This window comes from Onychomys torridus, chromosome 13 (genome assembly GCF_903995425.1).
Source record: "Onychomys torridus chromosome 13, mOncTor1.1, whole genome shotgun sequence".
Classification (NCBI taxonomy): Eukaryota; Metazoa; Chordata; class Mammalia; order Rodentia; family Cricetidae; genus Onychomys; species Onychomys torridus.
Window position 1 is genome coordinate 12289334 of NC_050455.1, and position 23288 is coordinate 12312621.

Below are 23288 nucleotides of genomic sequence, written 5' to 3' on the forward strand. Positions count from 1 at the left end.
TTCACCTCTGCTCTCTCCCTCCCTCCTCCCTCTGTCCCTTCTTCCCTCCCTCCTTCCCCCTCTCTTTCCTTCCCTCTCTCAAGCCCTGCTTCCCCACCTCCATCCCTCCATCCTTAGTAACAACTACTCCTTTTGTCCTAGATGAGTGCTGGACAAGAAGCATTCCCACTGAAGGGTTTCATTTCTTTTCCAGTTTGCTTCAGAGATCCCTGTTCACAGAGCTCACTGTCCCTTGGACTTCTCCCTGAGTCCCATTCTTCATTAAATACAGTAGACAACATTCAGTGACTGTGGATAGATTCCCTGTTGACTATAACTAACTCAGATGAACAGTCTCCAACTCTTCAAGAAGCCCATGGCCAACCCCAGGACTCCACATGAGGGAATTTTCCTCAAGTGGGGTGGAGTTATAAATATACAACCCCTGACTTATTACATTGTACTTTAAATTTTGTAATACTGGCACAATTTATTGCAGAAGGCATTAATTTTCACAGAAAATTCATTACCTACAATAATTTTGGCCTTCATACATCAGAGCAGGCACTTAATCAGGATTCTTGTGTTAGGCTGCCTCTCACTGTTGGGGGCCATATAACAAAATTTCATCTTCCCATTTCAGTTTTCCATCATACACTCTGCATAGACATGGGCACAGATAACCATCTAACATGTTCTGCATGCCTGACATCAGGCAGTTGTATTAAGCTTGAAATTAAGAATAGTTACTATCACTCTCAGAATTTTCCTATGGGTAGCTTAAACTGGTGGAACTGGTTTCTTGAGAAACCAGTGCTCACTGTTGAGTGAGCGTAAGAGAAATGTATCTGATACAATTTATCTTTGGGTGTAATTGAATAATGAATGGAAAGCTGTAGGAGAAGTGTTGGACTTTCTGCAAGGGCTAATTCAATAATGGCTTATAGTTGACTCTCTATAGTCCCTCTTCTCTTTCAGAAGATAAATATTTTGTTCACATCAAAGTTAATAATTTTCTTCATCCTGGTGCTAAAATGAGGTATTATAGAACAGTTAGCTCTCAGCCTGGTGGTAAGCAGAACTCACCTTGTCAAATCAGCTTAGGGAGGTTTGTTTGATTTCATAAGGAGTCTTGTGTTGATACTTTGCTGTTCCTTTAATGAGACCTAGCCATGTTTCCTATCAATAGGTATTGATGGCTTGGTGGACTGATTCAAAGCAGCTCTTCTTGCTGTGTGCTCCCATCAATGAGGTCTTCATCTTCCTAGCTCATAGCTCAACTGGTATGACTAGAAACCAGCGTAAGACAGAGGGCTGGAGAGCTCAGCTGACTCTAAGGTAGCTGGTAGAGAATGTAGCATATAAGAATTGTTTTCTAAAATTCCTATTGCTGATCACACAGTAGACTTACTTTCTGAACCTTCTTTGTCCACATAGAGAGGAACATGACCATTATGATCCCATTCCCTGTCCCATGACATCATTGCCCAAGCGTTTAGACTCATATACCATGGAGAAGGTCAATGGTTGGCCTTCCCTGGGTACCCCACTGCAGCCATCTCTCTGTTCCACTATCAGTCACGCCTTCAGTACACGAACAGGACACTTGCCATTCAGATGGAAATGGAAAAAGACACGTTCAGAAGGGCATATCAATAAGTTAAGCCATCAGTTCTTCCCAGTTATATGCTCATCTTTTCATTCATTAGGCAAGCTTCTGTTAAGAACTTGCCATGAGTGGGGTGTGGGCATACCCTAGTAAACACAAGCTCAAGTTCCACACTGATCACACTTCATGGCAGCTGAGTAACATTACGACTGCTGGTCACCGGCAAGGCAGGCACCCTTTCTCCATAACTGAGAGCACATTTTGAGTGAAGTTGAAGGACAGATGGCTTTGTTTCTTTCCTTTGAAGCTCTCCTTCTTTCACTGACTATCGTTAGGTCAGAGTTAAGTGTCTGTAGAGATGGGAATGGTGTGTTTTCTTTTATTTCATTATGGCGTATGGATATGCTTGGGAAATATTTGCTAGTGAATTGCTTGGGGTGTGTGATGCAATTGTCAGGATAAAAGCCCACTGTGAACTGCGACATCATAAGCTCTATTATCTTTGTCCTCTTTCAACATTTAAGTGGGCAGAATCACATAATTCCATATAACAGTCATTTTATGTAATTATCTGAAGATACATTTTACTGCTAATTCTTTCTGGCAGATGCCTCTGAATGCTGTGTCATTTCAGACCAGTGCTCAGGAACAACGCTAAGGAGTTTCCCTGATTTAGACTGAATGAAGATTGATATTTGCTTCAGAGACAAGTCAATCCACCTCTATTTCCTGTTCACTGCTGTGTATCACAGTATATATGGCATATGACTGGTTCAGTTTCAGAGTACTCATGCCTGGTTATGTTTGGAACTGACTTCAAATTAGCTATTAATCATCATCAAACAAATATAATATATGTATAATTACTGTGGTATATAAATGATGTCATAAACTTACTCTATTAGTTTTTGTAAGCACACAAATTAAAGACTTTGAAAGCCATTTGTATTTTTAAATATGGAAGTCACAGTGCCAGAGAAATTGCTCAGTGCTTAAGAGAATTGGATGCTCTTCTAGAGGATCTGAGTTCAATTCCTAGCACCCACATGGTGGCTTACAATTATCTTGAACTCCAGTTCCAGGAGATCTGATGGCTTCAGGCTTCCTCAGGCCTTACATGCAATGTGGTATATAGACACACAGTAGGCAAAACAACCATACACTTCAAATAAAAATAAATAAATCTTGAAAAATATCCAGAAGTCAGAAAACAGCATGCGTCTCCACTTTCAGCTCTTTTTGTTTGCTTTCCTCAGTAGTATTAGTGCTGGGCATTTTCATATGGCACAGATGTTGATTTGGTTTATGGGTGTGTGCTTGTGAGCACTATATGCATTTGGATGTATGTTTGAGTGTTGCTTGTGCTGAGGCCAGAGGTCAATATCGCTTGGCTTCCTTAATTTCTCTGCACCCTATTCTTTGATGCAAAGTACAATTTGCTTTTCTGTTGCTGGGATAAAACATTCTCATCAATAGCAATGTAGGGCAGGAAGGTCTTCTTGCAGCTGACACTCCCAGGACCAGTCCGTCGATGACGGATGCAGGGCAGCAGAAGGCATAGAAGACTGTTTCTTGCTCACTGGCTCATTCTGAGTGAGCTTTCTGACAGCCCAGACCTACCTGTCATGGGATTGTGCCAACTACAGTGGACTGGGCATTCCCACATTAATCATTAGTCTAGACAGTCTCTCCCAGACACAGGCTTTGGCCAGTCTGATTGGGGCAATTCTTCACTTGAAGTTCCCTTTTTCCAGATAATTGGGAGCTGCTACTATTAACACTAGCACATTTTAATGATTCTCAGATTCTCCAGAAATTGCCACCTCAGAGCAACACCTATTCAGAGGTTGCCTTTGAATATGGACTCCACTGTGGTACTATCTCCACATGCACAGGCTCTCATCTCCTTGTGGATACACATACGTCATGCACATCTAAACCTGTCATCTATACATCTGTTTTTTAGGATTATATCCATAGTTAATAATATAAGTAAACTCTGTGATTAGAGATATAGTCATAATTTAATCATATTACATCTTGGGAAGATTTACCTGGATTACTTCATCTGATATTTCCAATTATATTTTTGCATCATGTTTATAATTTTATGAGCTGTCACATAATATAACTTGTTATATTCTGTGTTTGGTTTATGAAACCCTCATTGAGCAGAATTCTACCAAAGAAAGACTTGAATACTTTTGTATGCGGCAATTCTGTTACTTTAGAAATAGGACGCATTTAGTTGATCTGATAGACTCTTATTCTTTCACTCAGCTGATCTGAGTTCACTAACTCTACACTTTAAAATGGTCTTGATATTAGGACACGGCTCTAGTTTCTCCCGTCAGAGAAACTCCACCACCAGACAGTATTTCTCGGTTTTGAAACATTCCATTCTTTTTCTTTTTGAATTGGTGAAAGTTTCTTTCAAGGAGCTATAAGAAGGGAAGGAACACTGAGGGGTGTGACAGCAGCTGCAAAGGGAGTAAGAGCCAGGGAAGAAATTAATGACAGGCAATGGGGAAATGTCTGCAGGTAGATCCAAGAACAGAATATGTTTTTGAGACAGGGTCTCTCACTGAAACTGGAGCTACTGATTTGGCAAGGCTGGCTGGCGAGGCAGCCCCAGAGATACCCCCCACCCATGCCTGTCTAGGCACTGGGATTCCAAGTGCACACAACCACATTCAAAAGGAAGTGCCTTCTGGGCACTAATCTCAGGTCTTCATGATTGTTCAGTGAGCCCCTTAGCAGCCAAACCTTCTCAGATTTTTACCTGCAGTTTTAAAACTGAGGTTGATAATGAGCCCTATGTGATGGAGATATTATTACAAGGAGTAAATGAGCTTACATGCATGGTAGCATGAGGCCTGATACACAGTAACTTTAGGGCCAGTATTTACTATTAGGTTTTAAAAGGTTGTTTTTTGTTTGTTTGTTTGTTGTTGTTGTTGTATGTGTATGTGTATGCATATGATATCTATGTGAGTATATATGTGTATTCACATGCTTATATGAGTGAATACAGAGTTACACGTTCCATTGTACACAGAGAAATCAGAGGATTACCACAGGTGTTGGTCCATACCTTCCGCTTCACTTAAGGCACGGTCTCCTTGTTGTTCACCAGTATATACAAACTAGGTGTCCTCAAGCGTCTATGAATTCTACAATCTCCTTTCAGGAACACTGGGATGACAGACATGTACTTCTACATCCAGATCCGTGGGGATTTGAACTCGGGTCCTTGGGCTTGTGCAACTAGCACTTTACCCACTAAGCTATTTCCCCAGACCTCTGGTATTGTTTTTAAGAAGATAAGAGGGCCAAATTTTTTGAAATCTGAACTATTAAGCCTCATCTCAACTCTAAGTAATATTTTAGAAATTATTAAATGGATGGCTGTAAGCATTTACAAATGGAAGTTAAGATCCCTGGAAGGCATGATGAATTCTCTCAGCTAATTCATGTCAAACTAAATTAATTTACTTTTGATAGGATTATTAGACTTACACATTAGGAAGATATGCCTGTTAAAGCTAAATTTCTGCCACTTATTTGACTTGATTCTATTGTGAAACTCTCCTAGAAATGATGGACAATTATGAACTGACTGATAGTATAATTAAATGACTCTGCAGCAGATTGAACATCTATAGCCAAGAATATTGATTGAGTAATCATGATCAGTCTGGAACTGGTCCCCACTGGCAGCCACAGACTTTGTTTTTTATTGCCCTGTTTGAGTCCGCTGTGAATAATGCAGAGATGTGCATCAGAATCACACTTGCTAAGCATGTGGGTCTCTCGGAATGAAAAGGGAGACCGAACAGCTGGACTACAGAATAACTGCACATGAACTTTATAAGCTTAAACCAATAGACTGCAGTTAAAAGGATAAAATTACCCAGGATCAGTGGCTGTTTTTATAGATTTTTCTTCTAGGCCTGTGGAAATCTGGTGATGGAGATTTCTGGAGGTAATTTAGAAATTATGTTGGATAGTAATATTTGTGACTGGTAAGATTTGAGAGGCTAATAGAAGTGAATTTAAACCAACACAAGTAGGTTGGAGAAAGATGTGTATGTATGTATGCATGTGTGTGTGTGTGTGTGTGTGTGTGTGTGTGTGTATGTGTGTGTATATATATATGCACTTGCATACGTGTCAGTCTGGGAAAATACATCACAGCTCTCTTATTGTAGCTTCAGAATTTTAGACGCGAATTTCAAAATACCTAGTTTTCATTGATTGTCTTTATGAAATGGCTGCTGACAAGAGCAGGCGTCTCACATACTAGTTTGTAGTTGCCTGTAAGAGACAGATATCAATTGATTATTTCCCTCTATTATGTGCTTATTAAATGAAACAAATTATTTCTCATAGGACTTAGTTGATGTATTTAATGAGTATCATTCTTAGAGTTGTATATTTTTGTGATGTTGGGAAAAAAAAGAGTCTACAATGAAGGGTGATTTGGATGGTAGAAACTGAAAATCTTTTATTTGTATTTGATGAGAGAAGATAAACTTCCATTGACCTAAAAACTAACCTCAGTCACATTAAAAATGCACAATAGTATATTGTGTGACTAATATAATTAATGGAAGCTATTTGTGAAGTTATTCAACACAAATTTGATTTTAAAGATTTGTGTTGCCTGCCCATGTATACACACACACACACACACACACACACACACACACACACACACACACACACGCTAATGCTGATATCCATATAGGCTGGAAGAGGTGAAAAGATCCCCTGGAGCTAAAGATATAAGCAATTGCAAGGTTTCCAAAGTGGGTGCAGTGAACCAAACTTGGATCTTCAGGAAGAACAGCAAGCACACTTAACCAATGAGCCATCTATCTAGCCCCAAAGTTGTTGTTTTTTTTTTTTTAAAGATTACATGTTTAGATAGTGATTTTAATTTCATTTTACATAATTCTTGTATATTCAAAATGTAACAAGACTATTTGGAAGAAGTAAAAGGAAAGCAGAAATTGTACTTGATGCACAGAAAAGGTGTTTTAGTAACCAGTAGACTCTGCTTTGAGTAGACCGGCTGCAGAGTTCTGTCGTAGCAGAATTGCTTCCTTAAAAAGATTTATTATATTTCTAATATTGTGTGTGTGTGCGTGTGTGCGTGTGACTTTTTCTGTATAATGGAAACGTTGCACCCGCCATGCTGACACTAGCAACTATGTAGTGCAGGTTCTCTTGTGAATTGTTTAGCCATGGCTGGGGGTGAGGACTGAGAGTAGTGGGTTAACACAACTGTTCACCATTTTCTTAGAGCTCCCCTGTCTTTTGGTGTTGGGGGAAGGTGTTGACCAGATCTGTGTGTCAAGGCTGAGTACAAAGTGCTCCCCCCCCCCATGCCATTAGCTTATTAGCTGTCGTTGCTGTAAGAAGTCATTTGGCTCATTGGAATGATAAGTGCTTCCCATTCATTATCTCATTCAGTCCTTAGGACACTTTTATGAATGATGAAGTGAAGAAACTGAGACTCAGGGGGTTAAACGTATTATCTAACATCAGACAGTGGCTTAAGGGCTCCTGGTTTATCTGACTCTGAAACTCATAACCTACATTATTATTCTATAAAATATCCCAAATACAGAATTAATCAAACCCTCTCTCCAAATTACCTCGGCCTTGATTTTTTGAAACCTATTTAGCAAAGTGGCAGTCTATGGATATAGACGTGAATGAAGACCAAGGTCCTTGATCTCATGAGGCTTGCAGTATATTGGAAAGAATATCATTAAGTAGGTACACTAATTAGTGACAGGTTTGGCAGGTGCTACTGAGGAAGCATACTGCTTAAACCATTATCTGCGAGTTCAAGGAAATGGCAAATCTTAAGTGTGAGGTGGCTGGATAAGGCTTGTGAGGTGGATCTTGTATTTAATGTCTCAGTTATAAAAGCTCAGTTTTGGAAAATGTCATGTGCTTGTGGGAGTCTTAACTAGTAGAAACGGTAGATACCAACATCCAGAAGGTTTGTCCAGCCATTTACTGTGGGATCTTGAAATGCTGCTTTTGGAAATAGTAGGACTGATTCTCAGGGATATTTTCATTGTATTTTCTGTGGTTTTTTTTTTTTTTTTTTTACATCACACACTCATGAATACTGAATACTGTTGCAGCATGTAATTTTCCCATAAAGTACATTCAAATAGAACAGAAAATTGTAAGCATCACCATTAAACCCTTAATTAGGAACCAAATATGCTCAGAGTCTAGAACAACCTAGTAGAGCTGTGGACATGGGGCATTTGGCAATAGTGTTTGATAGTTTTATTTTCTCATATGAATACTGCCAGTGATCTAAATCCTAGTTACAACAAAATCATTGGTACCTTTTAAGTTTGCATAGTATAAATGGGAAAAGACTATAGGAATTCTGGGGTCTGTTGTTCCAATGTGAACATTTTCTGGAGGACCTAGCACACAGGTGTTCTTTAGTTTTAGCTGCTTTCCCTAATTCAATCATTTTGTCATTACTACTGTCTGTGCAAGTTCTGTTCATCCACTTCATAGTTTTTTATGGCCCTGATCCTGTTAACTCAACCCTGCCCATTTCAAAGAACGTGTGTGTGTGTGTGTGTGTGTGTGTGTGTGTGTGTGTCTGTCTGTCTGTCTGTCTGTCTTCTGTGCCTCTCACAGAGTTGTTTTTAAAAATCAAATAAGGTAATATGCCACATGCAAACAAATAAAATAGTATATGCTATGTGAAAGTGCTCTGTAGCTCCGACTCTTTAATCCTTTGTCCAGGATTCAAGGCCTCTAACATCTCAACCCTGTGATGAGCTGCCCCAGTGTGGATTAGGGGAAGATGCCATGCGCTAATGTCAGCAAAAGAAGGGAAAAAGCCTGACCATTGATACTCATTGAGGATCACACAAAGTAAACTCTGAAATGATTTTTAAATTGTGAAGCTGTTTAGTTTTTGTTTTTGTTTTTTGGGGTTTTTTTTTGTCAAATAAATAATTGCTCTCAGAACATTTTATGTAGGAATCAAAGCACCAAAATGTTAACCTTCAAGTGGACACTGGTCTAATGTGTTCATCTTAGAGACACTTAAAATGAGTTTTCCATCTGAGAGACACTAAATAATTCTGGAGGAAACCTTTAAATGACTGGTTTGGGATCCAGGATCAGAGAAGTACTTAAACACAGCCCCAGTTTGCACATAGCTCAGCTCGTACCTTAGGTGATGTCCCATCATTCTCCCCCTTAAATATAGACAAATATAGACGTGTCCTTTTCCACCCTTACTGGGCCATGTGGTCGTCTGAAGAGGTCATCTCACATGAGATTGTCTTAGGATTGTATGAGCTTAGGGGGAGTCCAGTGGCACACTTGCCACTTCTGTGAATTTACTCACTTCCAGTGAAGATGAAAGAGGATGTGTCATTAGAAAGCCAATGGATGCATGATAAGTCTATCCTCCATATCCCTGGGTATGAAGAGTAGCTTCTGAAAAGCCATGTTATATCTGAAACCTTTTGTGCTTAACGGTGTAGAAGAAAGTGGAAAGAAGTGAAAAGACTTGAGAGACGCAAGTTAACTCCCAGAGTCTAAGAATGAAGTGGAATCTCAAGTATAGGTACAACGTGGGCCAAAAGTCTGTTTCACAGAGAGGTAGAAGGACCCTGACATAAAGATGGACCACAGAGACACAGTCTGACTCCTGCAGAGAAGGTGGGGGCATCTGGTCAGTTGTACCCATCCTTTCTTCCAGTGCTGATGCTAATAATTTTGAGTACTGGTTTCCTGAGAAAAATGTAGTGATGATAAGAGGAAATAAATGATAAAGCAATTCAAGACACACTATTTTAGAATGTATTAGAAATGTTCACTCTCTAGCCAGAGTAAACAGTGTTGGAAAGAGAGATAAATCAGAAGTATTCAGAAGGAGAACAATTAATATTATTGCAAAACACAAACAAACAAAAAAACCCGTCCATTACTGTAGTACCCTTGGAACTATTAGGAGTTCAATTACCAGTTCATATAGATAATAATTAACACGATTAAGTGGCTTCTATAGCATTAGCAATAAAATGTGAAAATATAGCAGAGTTTACTCATAGTTTCAGCTGAAATAATAATAATACAATAGAAAGCTTATTAAAGATTTTAAAGTAAATATTAAATGAACTACTGGGCCTTAATTCCTTTAAGATTTAATCACATGTTTGAATTTTAATCTCAGTTTCCCCTAAAGAGGTAAGCAATTAGGCACTTAGCAAAGAATCCTGAGCTTCCAGTGTTTTTTTAACACTCAAGTCTCTTGAAATGTTATAGCTCTTGCAGCAATTCGTGGGTTAGTGGAATGGCAGCAACCCTGGGCAAGCCTCTAGAGAGCAATGGTTTCCGGTTTAGAGGACTTTAGGATTCCAAGATCTGGGAGCAAGCATGTGGCTCTGATTGCTCCTCTCCAGCCCAGCAAGGATCTATCTGCCTGTCTGTCTGTCTGTCTGTCTGTCTCTCTCTCTCTCTCTCTCTCTCTCTCTGGGTTTGTGTGTGTTTTATAAAGGATTTCCATGTTGGAAATTCACTGTACATGGTAGAGGATATCTCACTATAACCATGTGTGACTTATATAGCAGATAGATCAAATTGGAGAAACATGGCTGACTAATTTATAAATGGAGGTGCAGGTTAAGTTACAATTTCACCTGGATATAAAAATCTAAATTTGTTCCATACTAAAGTGCTGATTGGCTTGATCATGTGCTGGTCTTGTGTGGGCAACAACAGCTGCTTTGTATTCATGAGTTCAGTGGCCCTGTCATGTTCAGAAGATGCTGGTTTGCTCTGGTTCTTCCAAGTCTCTGGCTTCTATGGTCTTTCTGTCTGTTCTTCAGAGATGATCCCTGAGCTTCAGAGAGGGGTGTGATATAGATGTCACGTCTGTGGCTGAGCACTCCATAGTTATTTATTGTCACCAGTTACCCTCCATTGAACAACTCCTAGGACACATATGGACAACACAAATTGGAGTAGATAGATTTATTAAAAGAACAAAAACGATAGAAAGTGGAGGGTGGATCTGGGAGGATTTAAGTGAAGGAGTTGGGGCTTAATATGATCAAAATATATTGTATGGGATTCTCAAAGAATTAATCAAAATGGTTATTAAAAGGAAATTAGAAAGAAATATATTTTATGAATTAAAATGTACATATATAAGAATCTTTAATAAAAATGGAAAGCTTGCATGTATGGTGAATTAATAGGAAGGCAAGGAGTACCCCCTGATTGAAAGCTTGCTTGAGTGATGTGTGTGGACCTGAGAGCTTGGGATGCACTTGTACACTGAGTGAGGCCTCTCCAGCTCTAATGCTGTGCAGTGTGCTTTACCCAAGTCTGATCTTGTCTCTGTCCTGTGCTACATCATTTTGATGGTATCAGTGTTGTGTTCTATGAAGGCATTTTTTCCCTATCTTGTGCTAGTATTTGGTAAAACTTGTTCACACCCTGGAACCTTGTGCTCTCTCTTTTCTCTGTCTTTCAGAGATGGAGGGATTGCTTCTGCTGTTCTCTGTGGTTTCATCTTCTTCCTGCCTCTCTTCAACTTCCTGATGTAATTCTTGGCGCTTTTACTTCCTTTGTAGAGTAGGAAGTGATATCACAGAGAAGGGAACAGGGCCATCCAACTTTTCTTAGTTGCTGGGAGGAGCTTCACTGGTGTGCTGAGGTGCCTGTACTCAGGAAGAGAAACAGGGGATCCTCCACAGTGAGTAAACCTCACTTACAAATGCACCCAGATTTCTGTTAAAACATTGTCCAGAACAGAATAGCTTCCTCTTCAGGCCTTTACCAGAGTGAATGAGCTCGCCTTTAGATGGCACCAGTTCAGCTCAGTTTTTCCCCTTCTACCTTGCTGTCTTGTCCTCCTTTCTCACCATCCTGTCTTCCCTGGTTCCTTCAGACATGATTGCTTAATGTTGTTCTGCCCATGTCTACTGTGAGAGCTCATTAGGTTCTCAGCATCATCTGGCATGTGGGGTGACCTAACCCCTGTAGAGTCCTCATGATCTCAGCATGTCCTTTCAGTAATTCATAATGACCCACTGTTCTGCTTGCAATTACTTTTTTTCTTTTTTTTTTTTTTTGCTCTTGTGTCTCTTTTCTCTTTCCCCTTCTCCAGGTGATCAAGTTCACCCTCTCAGCTCTGTTACATAGTTTCCTAATTGCGCTTTTCTCCAGTATTTGTATGCTTGACTCTTCCTCCTGTGTGGGTTTCCCTAAGCTTCTCCACCACCTCTCCCACTTGCAGTTTGCCATCCCCTGTGGGGACTATTTCCCTTTTTATGACATACGTGTTGACTTTGCTTAGCTTTACTAATATGTCTTGATCCTTTAAAATACAGTTAGTTGTTAGCATGGTGATGATCAAGAGTTAGGCAATGGGAAAACTGTCTGGGAACTGCAAACAGCAGACTGAGCAGAGGCCTGGATGTGACGAGGGACCACCTGTTTACCACTCATTGACAGGCCCTCATGGACATCAGTCTTCACTAATATTAGGGATAAAGGAAATTTGGTCATTGATAGAAGAAGAAATCACGGACCTATTTTGAATAGATCAGCAAGACTGTTAGTCCAACCCTATTACTTCTTAATAACTGTCATCCTTCTATTAAACAATGAGAAATGTAAACTTTAGTGTCATTAAGCTGCACGGGGTTGGGGGGGCATGGCTTATGTATGAAGCTCCTATATTAAGATCTTTAAATGGCTGTCCTCTACCCTTGGGGAGAAGATCACTGTAAAGTTGTGCATTTCCAAATGCTGCATCACAGCCTCCAACACATGGACCCAAAGGCCTGACTAAATAGAAGAGAACCTGCTTCACACACTGATGCTGATGTCTGTGAAGTAATCACTGGCCTCATGTGTTCTCTGGCTCCTTGTTTAAGACAGACATCTTCCCCAAAGATTGAGTGTGGCAGAAGAGGAGGGAAGAAAAGTGGGACTGAGTTCATAAGGCCAAAGGGGTTTGATGGAAGGAAAGAGAAGCTCACTTGACATTAATTGGGAATGGCAAAGCAAGGAACCTGAGCTGACCTAGTGTAGCACATGGCAGTGAGGGGCTCTGGCACCCATTTCTCTCAGCATTAGGTTTATCTTTTTCTTTTAAACATGCCACCAAGGTTTGTCAAACTGAATCTCACATGGTTGTTTCTGATCAGCATTTTGTTCGTTGCTGTTGTATTTGGGCTGTGTGTTTCCGTGGCTCTAGGAATAAACACTTTTATCAGCCTGAAGATGTGTCATTAACTGTGGCACAGCTGATATTAAGGAACATCAGTAGTTTTGTTCAAAAAAGAACCTTGCATACATTAATTGACTTGCTTTTTAGGGTTTACACATCTTTTATGACATGTATGCCTTTGTGACTTTTTTCCTAAGAATTCTTCAACTCTCAATCTGACAGAAGTTGTTGATTTCATAGTTCAGATGGGAAAAAAATGTCATTCTCCCTTTGGTCACCTGAGCTGTGCAGTGAGAACTTATTTTGGTCTGAAATTCCCTTCCTCTTTAGAACTTAAAGAAGAGAACATGTGGTTCATGTAAAGCTTTCATTTTGCATGTTGCCATGCAATAATCTGGGAGTCTCATGTCTCATGCTCATTTTTTATTTTTTTAGGCACTAGAAAAACACCCCAACTCCCCAATGACAGCAAAGCAGATTCTGGAGGTCATTCAGAAAGAAGGCTTAAAAGAGACAAGGTCAGTATCTGTCTTTAAGTCATTTTCTGTCTCGCTGACTAATGGCTGCCACTAGTGAAGCACGAAGGACGTTTCTAGTTAAGACTGTAGTTGATGGTGAGCTAACTACCCACAAATTCTCTTGTGATTGCAACCAAACACTTGGGTGACCCAAGATTTCCCCAGAGCTGCCTGTTAACATAATACATCACCTTTGGTGGATTGAGACAGAACAGTTGTTGGTAACAAAGAAAGACATTGTGGTTTAGCCCCATATCAGAGTTACTCCTCTTTCCCTCAAGAGGAGATAACGTTTCTGAAATTAAGCAATAGAAGAGAAACACTTTTACAGGCTTACTTAATAGATCCTGGGATATAAAGATGAGCAGACTCTGATAAAATTCAAAGGGCTAATAAAATGTGGCTGAAAATTTAGTCCTTTTATATGGAGGCCTCTAGTTAGACTGACTTTTATCGGATAGTGATACTTTCTATTTATTTTTTAATAGTGGCTTTATTAAGATAGGATTCATCTATAAAAAAGTTTGCCCTTTGGTGGCTTGTATCTCCAGTCATCCTCACTACTTTGGAACATTCCCATTATCCTAACATGTAGTCCTATACTTACGGCTCTCCAGTTGGCACCCTACAACTGTAGCCACTAATCTTTATTGTCTCTATGGATTTTCTGTTCTGACATCTATAAGTGCAATTCATGTAAATAGAGCTTTCTGGCTCCCCACTCCAGCGTTATGACTTCAAAAATGATTGTTGTAAAATACACCAAGAGTTCATTACTTTTTGATGTCAAATATTTTTTTCTGTTGTATGAATGTACCATATTTTCTTTACTCCTGATGGTCAGTTATATTTATGTATTAATTTTACAGCTTTGGCTTTGGCCAGATGTTTAGAACCACACAGATGACACCACTCAAGAAAAAAAAAATGAATATAACACAATAATCATGTTGATAGATACCTTAGTCATTAGCTGTGTCACATCAATTAGACTTTTGTATGAGTCGGCTGCCTGAAAGCTGTGGAAACAGCGACATTATAGTCACAGTGGTTGTACTTTGGTGGAAATTAGACCTATGGAGGTACCTTTTAGGGCTTTGATGTTGAGATAGAGAGGAATGAATGTCCCTGAGCCCAGCTTTCCTTACACTGGGATTTCACTATGATTCTTGTTGAATTTGAAGTGTGAGTGCCCTTAGCCTGCAGCTGCCTGAATGGCATCTTTTGTAAGTTAGATCCATAGATGTCGCAGTCAGTGGGGTGTAGGTGCTCAGGTTTTCATTTCCATTTGGGGCCTTTTTCCCGGTCTCCATGAAGAAATGGAGTGAGATAATATAACTATACTGTTTCATCAGTCTGTTTCCACAGTGGTGGTGATGGTCAGTGGGAGGCCATTTGCTCACAGTGCCCAAAGCCCCACAGTGGGAGATCCTGGTTTCTGCTGGATGTCAGCATGAAAAATTAGGGAATATGATGGGGAAAATTGACAGTTTTCTCTTTGCCAACCTGTCAATAACCCTAAAAATATTTATGCCACTGAGAAAGCATTGAAAATGTTCATAGCATGGCCAAAGGGTAAGAGGGAGTCACAGTCGAAACATGTCACGTGCACGAGCCTCGTCTCAGGGGAATCACACAGTTATGAATTGTCTTCCTGGAAGTAGATGTTTGAAACTCACTGATTAAGCTATCCAGCTCAGATTGGGGAGAGGGTTCAGTGGGGAACGTGCCTGTTGAACAAACATGAGGAATTAAGTTTGTTTCCCAGTAAACACATAAAAGCCTGGGGGGTGGTGTGTGTCTCTAATCCCAGTGTTATATAAATTGGACCGGAAGATTCCCAGAGTTCACAAGCCAGGCAGCCTAGCATATTCCATGAGCTGTAAGTTCAGAGAGAGACTCTGTCTCAAAATTATAAAGTGGGGAGTGATAAGAGAAACCCAAAGTTGGACCCTTTATTCTACATACATGTGCAGTTATGCACACACACATTCATGAGCATATACACAGGTGCATACCACATACACACAGACATCCTTATCCAAAAGAGTGACTACCACTGTTGTTTTTAGCGTGCTGTCTATGGTTATGGCAGTGTGGTTCTCAACAGTATTTTAATTGCCAATATGGTTGTAGTGTTACGTGTCATGCTTTCAAAATGTTATTTTTTGCAGAGTTGTGCTTGAAAGTATCCTACATTCATGCAGTTAGCAAAATCAGTCAAAACTCTAAAACAAAATGTCTTCACAGAGCAATTAAGAACACCAGAATGGAACACACAACTTTGCATGGCCCTAAATTTCTCCCCACTCAGTGCATCATTAATGCATCCTTTTGTGTGGAAAATTATTGTGTTACAAGTGCTGATAGGCTGGTACTATTATTAAAAGAACTCCAGCAGGCAGCTCCCGTGTGCATGAGGGGAGGGAAAGCAGAGAGAAACATTGCCATCATTACAGTACGATTGACTGTAAAGCCAGCTCTGCTTTGAATGGCCTCAGACATGCATTTCATGTTTTCATTTCTCTGTATCTTTCACTTTCTGCTCTTTTGTCAGTTGTGATCTGTTATTTGCAGCCTGTGTGTTTCTGTTCACTCATCCCTTGATTTCTAGTCTTCAGTTGCCTGTTAGAATTACCTCTAATGCAAACCTACATAGACTCCATGTGATTTTGGAACCATCTCTACTTTACATGTGTTGTTTAAGGGAACAGGTGCTGACATTTCTTTTACCTGCTTAATGTACTGTTTTGCTGCTTTTGAAGTTCTTAGATGTTTCCAAATATTTAAAGTAGCTGAATAAATGAAGTGTAGCTGTATCTATTTTTCTTAGGTAAAGTTTACAAATTCCATCATCAGAAGGTCAACTCTGGGTGATTAATTCTCGTTATTTATTAATGATGTGTTATCTATGAAATACAAACAGGCTAGATACGCTTGATCAAGGTAGTGATCCTGGGATGACTGATATGTCAGTAGCACTCCTAGCATAACAGGTGATGTCCTTCCCTGCACAGACCACCACTGCCCCCAGCATTTCTAAGAAAGTATCTGCAGAGTCTATCAGCATTCCAAGTCCTTAACAAAGACCGTGCATATAAAGCACTGTAGGATCTTTCCTTTTCTGTGAGCCAGGGTCACCTCTGCAGTTTGTCTGTCTGGACTACGGTTTTGCACTGGTGTTCTGAGTAGGTGTTCTGAGCTCCTTAAGAGCAGAAAGAGCATCTGACTCTGCTGGCACTAAGAAGATTCTCAATAAATAACTGTTGAATAAATAGTCTTTTTTCTCAACATGTTAATTTTCTGGCTCCCATTGATAACTTTGGCCCACAGTCATGTAGGCCAAACCAACATGTGGTAGTTTATATCCTATTCAATAGCTATTGTTTTGAAATCAAAAAGGGACTAACTAGTCTGCAGCACCCCCATTAAATACTTGTGCATACATCTGTGGAAGATTTCCTGTGTGCAAGGGAAGCATGGTTTCATGGCTTAATGTTAGACACTGTAAGAACCACTGGTTTAAATTTGTAATTAAAAAAAGTCCCAGTGTCAATTATTTTGACCCAGCTAATTTGAATATTAGAATAGATTTAACAGATGAAACAGTGTTTCTTTAACACTCATGAGTTTTTATTCAGAATTTTCCTCTTTGCAAGTAACACGGGAAGTTACATATTTTTATGTATCCATGATAAAAAGAACACAGATTTTGTGCATCACTTCCATGTTATTTATGAAATATCTAAACCATGATTAAATTCTTTCTGGAAAAGCCAGAATGAAATACTTACTTCATGTATGATTTTTTTAAAGTATCTGACTATAATAAAATGTCAGACTGTTGTTAGAAAGTTGGTCAATGTGATCACAGTTCAGTTTCTGTAGACCAGGTTCTGTTTTCTGGGATGTTATCTTTGGTAAATGTTATTCTCCCCTCATATACTAGGATGAAGTAATTTCTCAGTATAGTTTTATATTATAAAACGTCAGGTTCATCTGTGTTTATGTTTTACTGATTCTGATGATTCTTAGACTTAGGTCTTTCAGGGCTATTGGTTGTCACAACTGATCAGTCACAATTGTTTTGAGGGCTGTTCCAATGGTCAGATTCTTACAATCAAATAGTTGTGCTGATTGGACAGAGGGGATGGTGGGCATATTCTGCCATGCTATGTTGTGGATGAATGTTTGATACACTATGAGCTCCTCAGCTGAACGTTTCTAGGATGTCAGGATGGGAAACTGTTAGGCTCTGGTTTGTAGTCAGAAATGACAGCTATACCTAGCCCATGTGTTTTGGAAGGTTGCAGGCTGTCTCATTGCTGATTTTCTATATTTGAGGAACACTGAGGTGGCTTTGGTACCTCAGGATGTTTCTTGCTGTCCCGTGTCATGTAATTTTTAAGGTTATTCTCAATAGGTGAATAAAGTTCTGTTAGCAGGGTGCAAGAGCTGCAAGGTGATTTAGGCTTATATTACTCAAGCAACAAGCCCCCCAAAAGCAACCATTCACCAGTGAGCACCAACCACTTATGCACTGTTAGAAGATAACAGTAATCAATGCGACACGAGTCGTATTGTCGTTTTTAGACTATTTGAGAATAGGTAAATAGTTTCCAATAAAGATAATGGTGTCATTAGGAAATACATACATACACACATATACACATACGTGTGTACTTATACAAACCCATGCATACCTGTACACACCTACATATATACACACACATACATGCACACACATACATACATACCCTTCTATAGGAGTACACACACACACACACACACACACACACACACACACTCACACACTCACACCCAGAGAAAGTATCCACTCACTCTCTTAAGGGTTAGAGACAGAGCAATTTTTTTCTGAATATGTTTTCACACTGCTATAGATGCCTTATTATATAAAATAATGTTAAAGATTTCATCAAAATGTTATAGAATAGCAGCCAGTAATTTTACATCTCAGTAGGGACACTTGCACAATTTTGTAAACAAACTCTATTTGTTTTAGTGTTACTCAGAAGGCAGACACATTTTAGAATTTACAGTGTGAAATATTCATTTGACAAACCGAGGTTTTGTGATTCTTCTAACATGTATGAAAATTGTCACGGATCGTTTTCTGAATAAATTTTCTTTTACCTCCTACTTTATTGCATTTTATGTTTTTCTGTCTGTGTGTCTTAGTGATGATATGTGGAAATTGAGACCTCCACTTTAAACTGTGGTTTATTAAATATTTTGCATTTTTAAAGGATCAACTGTCAGAAATTCAATTACCACATATAGAGACAAACAATAAAGTCCTTTGACATTGCTCTTGGTGAGATTTACGTTGCTAATTAGCACTCTAGGAGCTGATTCTTCCTGGGTGCTGAAATGTTTTGTCTAGAGATAAGAAACACAAATAATTTCTATTACAAAATCAATTCTTATCTCCAGCGTCCATGTTAGCAGCCTCCCCTCCATGCTGAAATGGTGGTTGAGTTTGTTTGTGTTGGAGCATTTTTTGAATTACAGTGTATGGTGTCAGCTCTGCCATTTGTTAACATCTCATTCTCTCATTGTGGAAACGTTGTGCACAGCCAGCCACTGAGGGAGGCATGTGTGAGACAATGGCATGATTCAACAGAAACGGGACAATTTGCATATCGTTATGTGTGTGCATGTGTGTATAGGCCAGCACCTAGAATGATCTAGTTGCTGTTGTGTGTAGTTTTATGTACTCATTGCTCAAACTAGAAATTTGCATGCGAGTCATTCTTAGCTCTTCTCTGTCTCCTTATGCCATGCCAGGTTGTTTCCTGAGGCAGTCAGCTTTGCTTCTTGATTCCATCTTTCTTTGTCTGATTTCTGCTTTTCCCCCAATACCCGAATACTTATTTTTTACATAGGTTATTGTACCATTTTCTTATCTGAACACCTGGTCCTAGATAAAAACCCTTTCAAATCCACTTTTCCCTTCAAAATCTACTGTCATCTAGAGTAGCATCTCTTAGCTGATACTGAAAAATATTCCAGGGCCAATATGATAGTTTGTGAGTTAATGAATAAACAAGTACTAAGTTTATTCTGTGAAAATTAAGTGAAATTGGGGCAGTACTGATAATACAAAGCTTCTAAATGAAAGAAGAAAGCATGTTTTATATTTTATAAGTAGGTAAAATTTTGGATTTGGGATGTTTATGTATGTTTTTCCCAAAATATATCATTTTAAATGTTTTGTTGACATTCTGTTTTCTGTTTGTAATTAGTTTTCTATTGAATGATCTAAATGGATTGTATACTCAGCTTAAATATGAGTATCACTATTTGAAAATGACTATAGTCTATCAAATTAAACCTGAAAAGTTGCTTAGTGATAGGATCATTGAAATAAGTCTTTAAATTTTTATTACATTTTTTTACATATTTATTCAGAAAGTACTGGTGAAATTATTAAGGCCACTCCACGTAGTTAAAAGGGAGGTTTATTTTGTGGGGTAACTTACAAATGAAGGGATAGGTTGCAGGGTCTGGGAAAGGTATGGCACAGTCTGGCAGTGCCCTCTGGAGAACTCTGCTCGGTCTACCTCCAGCCTCCAGGGTCCTGGAACCAAGAGAGACTTCCTCTCGATCCTCGGTCTTCCGCTTCCTCCTCCGCCCTGCCTTGTGGGCGTGACCATTACCGAAGCCTCAATGGGGGTTGGAACTTCCAGGCCAATGCTGGGATGGCTACCCACTACATCAAAGAGGTGAGAGACAGAGAGACAGAGAGAGAATGTGTTTACAAGCACATGGCACAGTGGAGTGCAGCTTGCTGGAGTCAGTTCTACCTTCCCACCAGGAGGGAGCCGGGAACCAAACTCATATCATCTGTATAGACAAGTGCTTTTACCCACTGAGCCATCCCACTAGCTCTTGAAGTGATTCCTGAGAGAGACAAGGTTACATCTTATTGGTAAAGCAGTTCTCAAGTTAACACGCGTTTATGTGGAATGTTTCTCTGGAAGCTCAGAAATTCTTTGAACAATCCTGGCCAAACTGGACTTGGACACTTGTAATGATGCTGCCGTAGATGGTGATCTCCTTTTCATTATGAAATCTCCCCCAGTATTTCCTTGGATATAGAAGATAGGGTTGGATGCCAGGACTAACCTGAACTGCATAGTGGGAATCTTCCTCAAAAAGAATAAGAAGTGAATAAATAAATTATAGAGGATAAAGACCACAAGGCATTCATTAAGTTCTATGTGTGCATGTGTATGACATGTGTTCATCTGTACATATGTGCGTGATGTGTGCATATATATATATGTATGTGTATAGCATGTGTGCATGAATATGTGTCATTTATGTGAGTACATGTGTTCATGTGTGTTTGCTTATGTATTTATGTACGTATGTGTAAATATGTGCTCAGTGTTCATGGGTATATGTATGTGCTATGTATATGTATACATGTATGTATGTGTATGTATGCTGTATGCATGTGTGTATATATCTATATATGGGTAGTGTGTGTGTGTGTGTGTGTGTGTGTGATATCTGTGTTTACATGAACATTCACATGTTCTACTGAAATTTTTCACATCGCTGCTACGTAGTTGGACTGCAGTACTTGTCAGAAGCTGTGCCCCATACTGATGCAAGGTAACTTTTCCTGTTCCAAGTTTAGAGTCTCATCCAGAGTGACTGAGTCTGCTCCTGCTCCCAAGTCCCAGATTGAGGCATGGTGGTGCCTTTTCTGGAGACCTTTTGGTCTTGTTTCTCCTCCTTTTACTGGTCTTCACCTGGTCTTTCTTCGGGATAGCCACATGAGTAACCAAAGACTCTTCAGTCGCTTCTTATGAGGACCAATCCCGTAGCTCAGAGCTCCACCCTTTTCTCCCTGAGGTGCAGTTACATTGAGGTCTAAGGGTTCATCCTGTGAATTTCTTTTTTTTTTTTTTTCGTTTTGTTTTGTCTTGTTTTGTTTTTTTGAGACAGGGTTTCTCTGTGTAGCTTTGTGCCTTTCCTGGAACTCACTTGGTAGCCCAGGCTGTCCTTGAACTCACAGAGATCATCCTGGCTCTGCCTCCCTAGTGCTGGGATTAAAGACGTGCGCCACCATTGCCCGGCCATTTTGTGAATTTCTGGGGGACAGCAACATACGATCAATAACAATGATTCAGAATTTGGAATATTTCCAAAATCTCTGCGATTCAGCAAGACTGTTTTCTAGGGCTTGGTTATCCAGGTTGCTTTAGAAGGTATCCATAACAACATGCACAAGTACATTGCTGTATCTCCATCAAGTGCACTGTGAATGTGTGTTTTCCTGGGTTATTCCTAACACAGTAACCAATGAAATACTCAGTTTAAGAAGTTTCATGTTCAAGCATAATATGTGTATTTAAATAATATGACTTGATTTGGATTTTATTTGAAGCCTTTGGTAAAAATAGCTGCGGTGACTGCCCACAACCCTGAAGGCATCAATATCCACTAAGCTGTGCAATTACAGCTACAAAATGGCCATTGCTTAATACATCTTTTTATTCTGTCAAGCTTTCTTTCTCCATTCTTCCAAGTAATTGAACAAAAAAAGGTAATTTAAGTGATTTCAGCTTTACCGAGATCTAGGTATAATTTACCCCAGAAACACAGAATACCCTATAAATATTTCAGTGCAGAGATGGAACCAGAAATGGATGTGAAATTAGTCTGTGCATGAGTCTTTCCAAGTATCCTGTGCAGGTAAAAGTCTGCCTGGAGAAGACAGCACTTACGGGGTGATCTTATTTAATCATTTGTGGGGGTGCTTTTGTCTTCATCTCTCATTTCATTGCTCTGAATTCTTAACTGTCACACGCCAAAAGGAGTTTCAGTTTTGCTTCAGTGTTTTGAATGTGATGGTATAATTCAAATGCAAAACACTTGGTATGCTGACATGGGGACTTCTTTTTAGCATTGATTTGTTTTTACAGGCAATAAAAAGGAAGGGATTTTTGTGGAACAACGATTCCGAAAAGCTATAGTAACTGATTCCTAGTAAGTCCTAGTCTTTAAGGTAAAAAACACAACCATATACATTCTCCTACATACTTAAGCAGAATCAAATTGCTAATTGTTGTCTATAGTTCTGTCTCAAATTCAGGAGATTAGCACACATATGTGTGTGTAATACATGTATTTATCCATCACATGTATATTGTATGTGCCTGTTCTACATTAGATAGGGTCCAAACTTTCATATTTGCCTTCAGAGCTCGTCAAGCTGCCAATAATCATACCTTCAACTGGTTTCAGTCTTCATTGTGGGTGGCTATAGTACTTAGAATTTACACACAAAGGATATTAGAGAAATGAAAGAAGAGAGGACTAGCAGAAGGATCAGGGAAATGACATTCACCAGGACAGAGATCATTACACAAGGTCACTCAATCAAGGGTGGAATCAGTGTTTACTTTAAATGCCTGGAGAATTTGGAGGACGTTTTCAGACAAAGTTGGTTCTTCTCACACTTCCCAGGCAGTTGTTGTGTTCTTGAGACTGTTAACGGTTGTTGTGGTAAACAGATGAGCAAAGTTATTGTCTATTCTTTGAGAGTTACTCAGTGTGAGTTTTCTTTGTAAAGAAATCTCTTCTTTGTAAAACAACTCTGTAACACAGTGCATGCTCTCTCTAAAGTTTTTGTGTTTGGGAACTTTTTTGATTTTTTCCAAGCCTTCATAAATGTATGATGTTCCAATACGCTAGTTAGTATTTGTCTAAGTATTGAATTTATAAGTTCATTAAGGGGAGGGACTCCCATGCTTGTATCCACTTTTCTTTTCTTTTTTTTGGCATAGGACTGAAAAAGATATGTTTTATGTAGTTATGTCAAGAAAATTAATGGTAGGGTTTGATAATAAAATGAATATTAGAATTTATTGGTTTTTCTGGTTATATCTAATGCTAAGGA

At 39.3% G+C, this 23288-nt stretch overlaps 1 protein-coding gene across 1 annotated transcript in view; it reads left to right on the plus strand.

The window, feature by feature from the left end:
• The window catches only part of LOC118594905 (putative Polycomb group protein ASXL3), a 49649-nt gene that overhangs the window by 17039 nt on the left and 9322 nt on the right, over positions 1–23288 (plus strand). The window contains exon 2 of the mRNA XM_036205160.1: positions 13269–13351. Coding sequence (XP_036061053.1) covers positions 13269–13351 — 83 coding nt within the window. The remainder of the gene's footprint in view (positions 1–13268; positions 13352–23288) is intronic.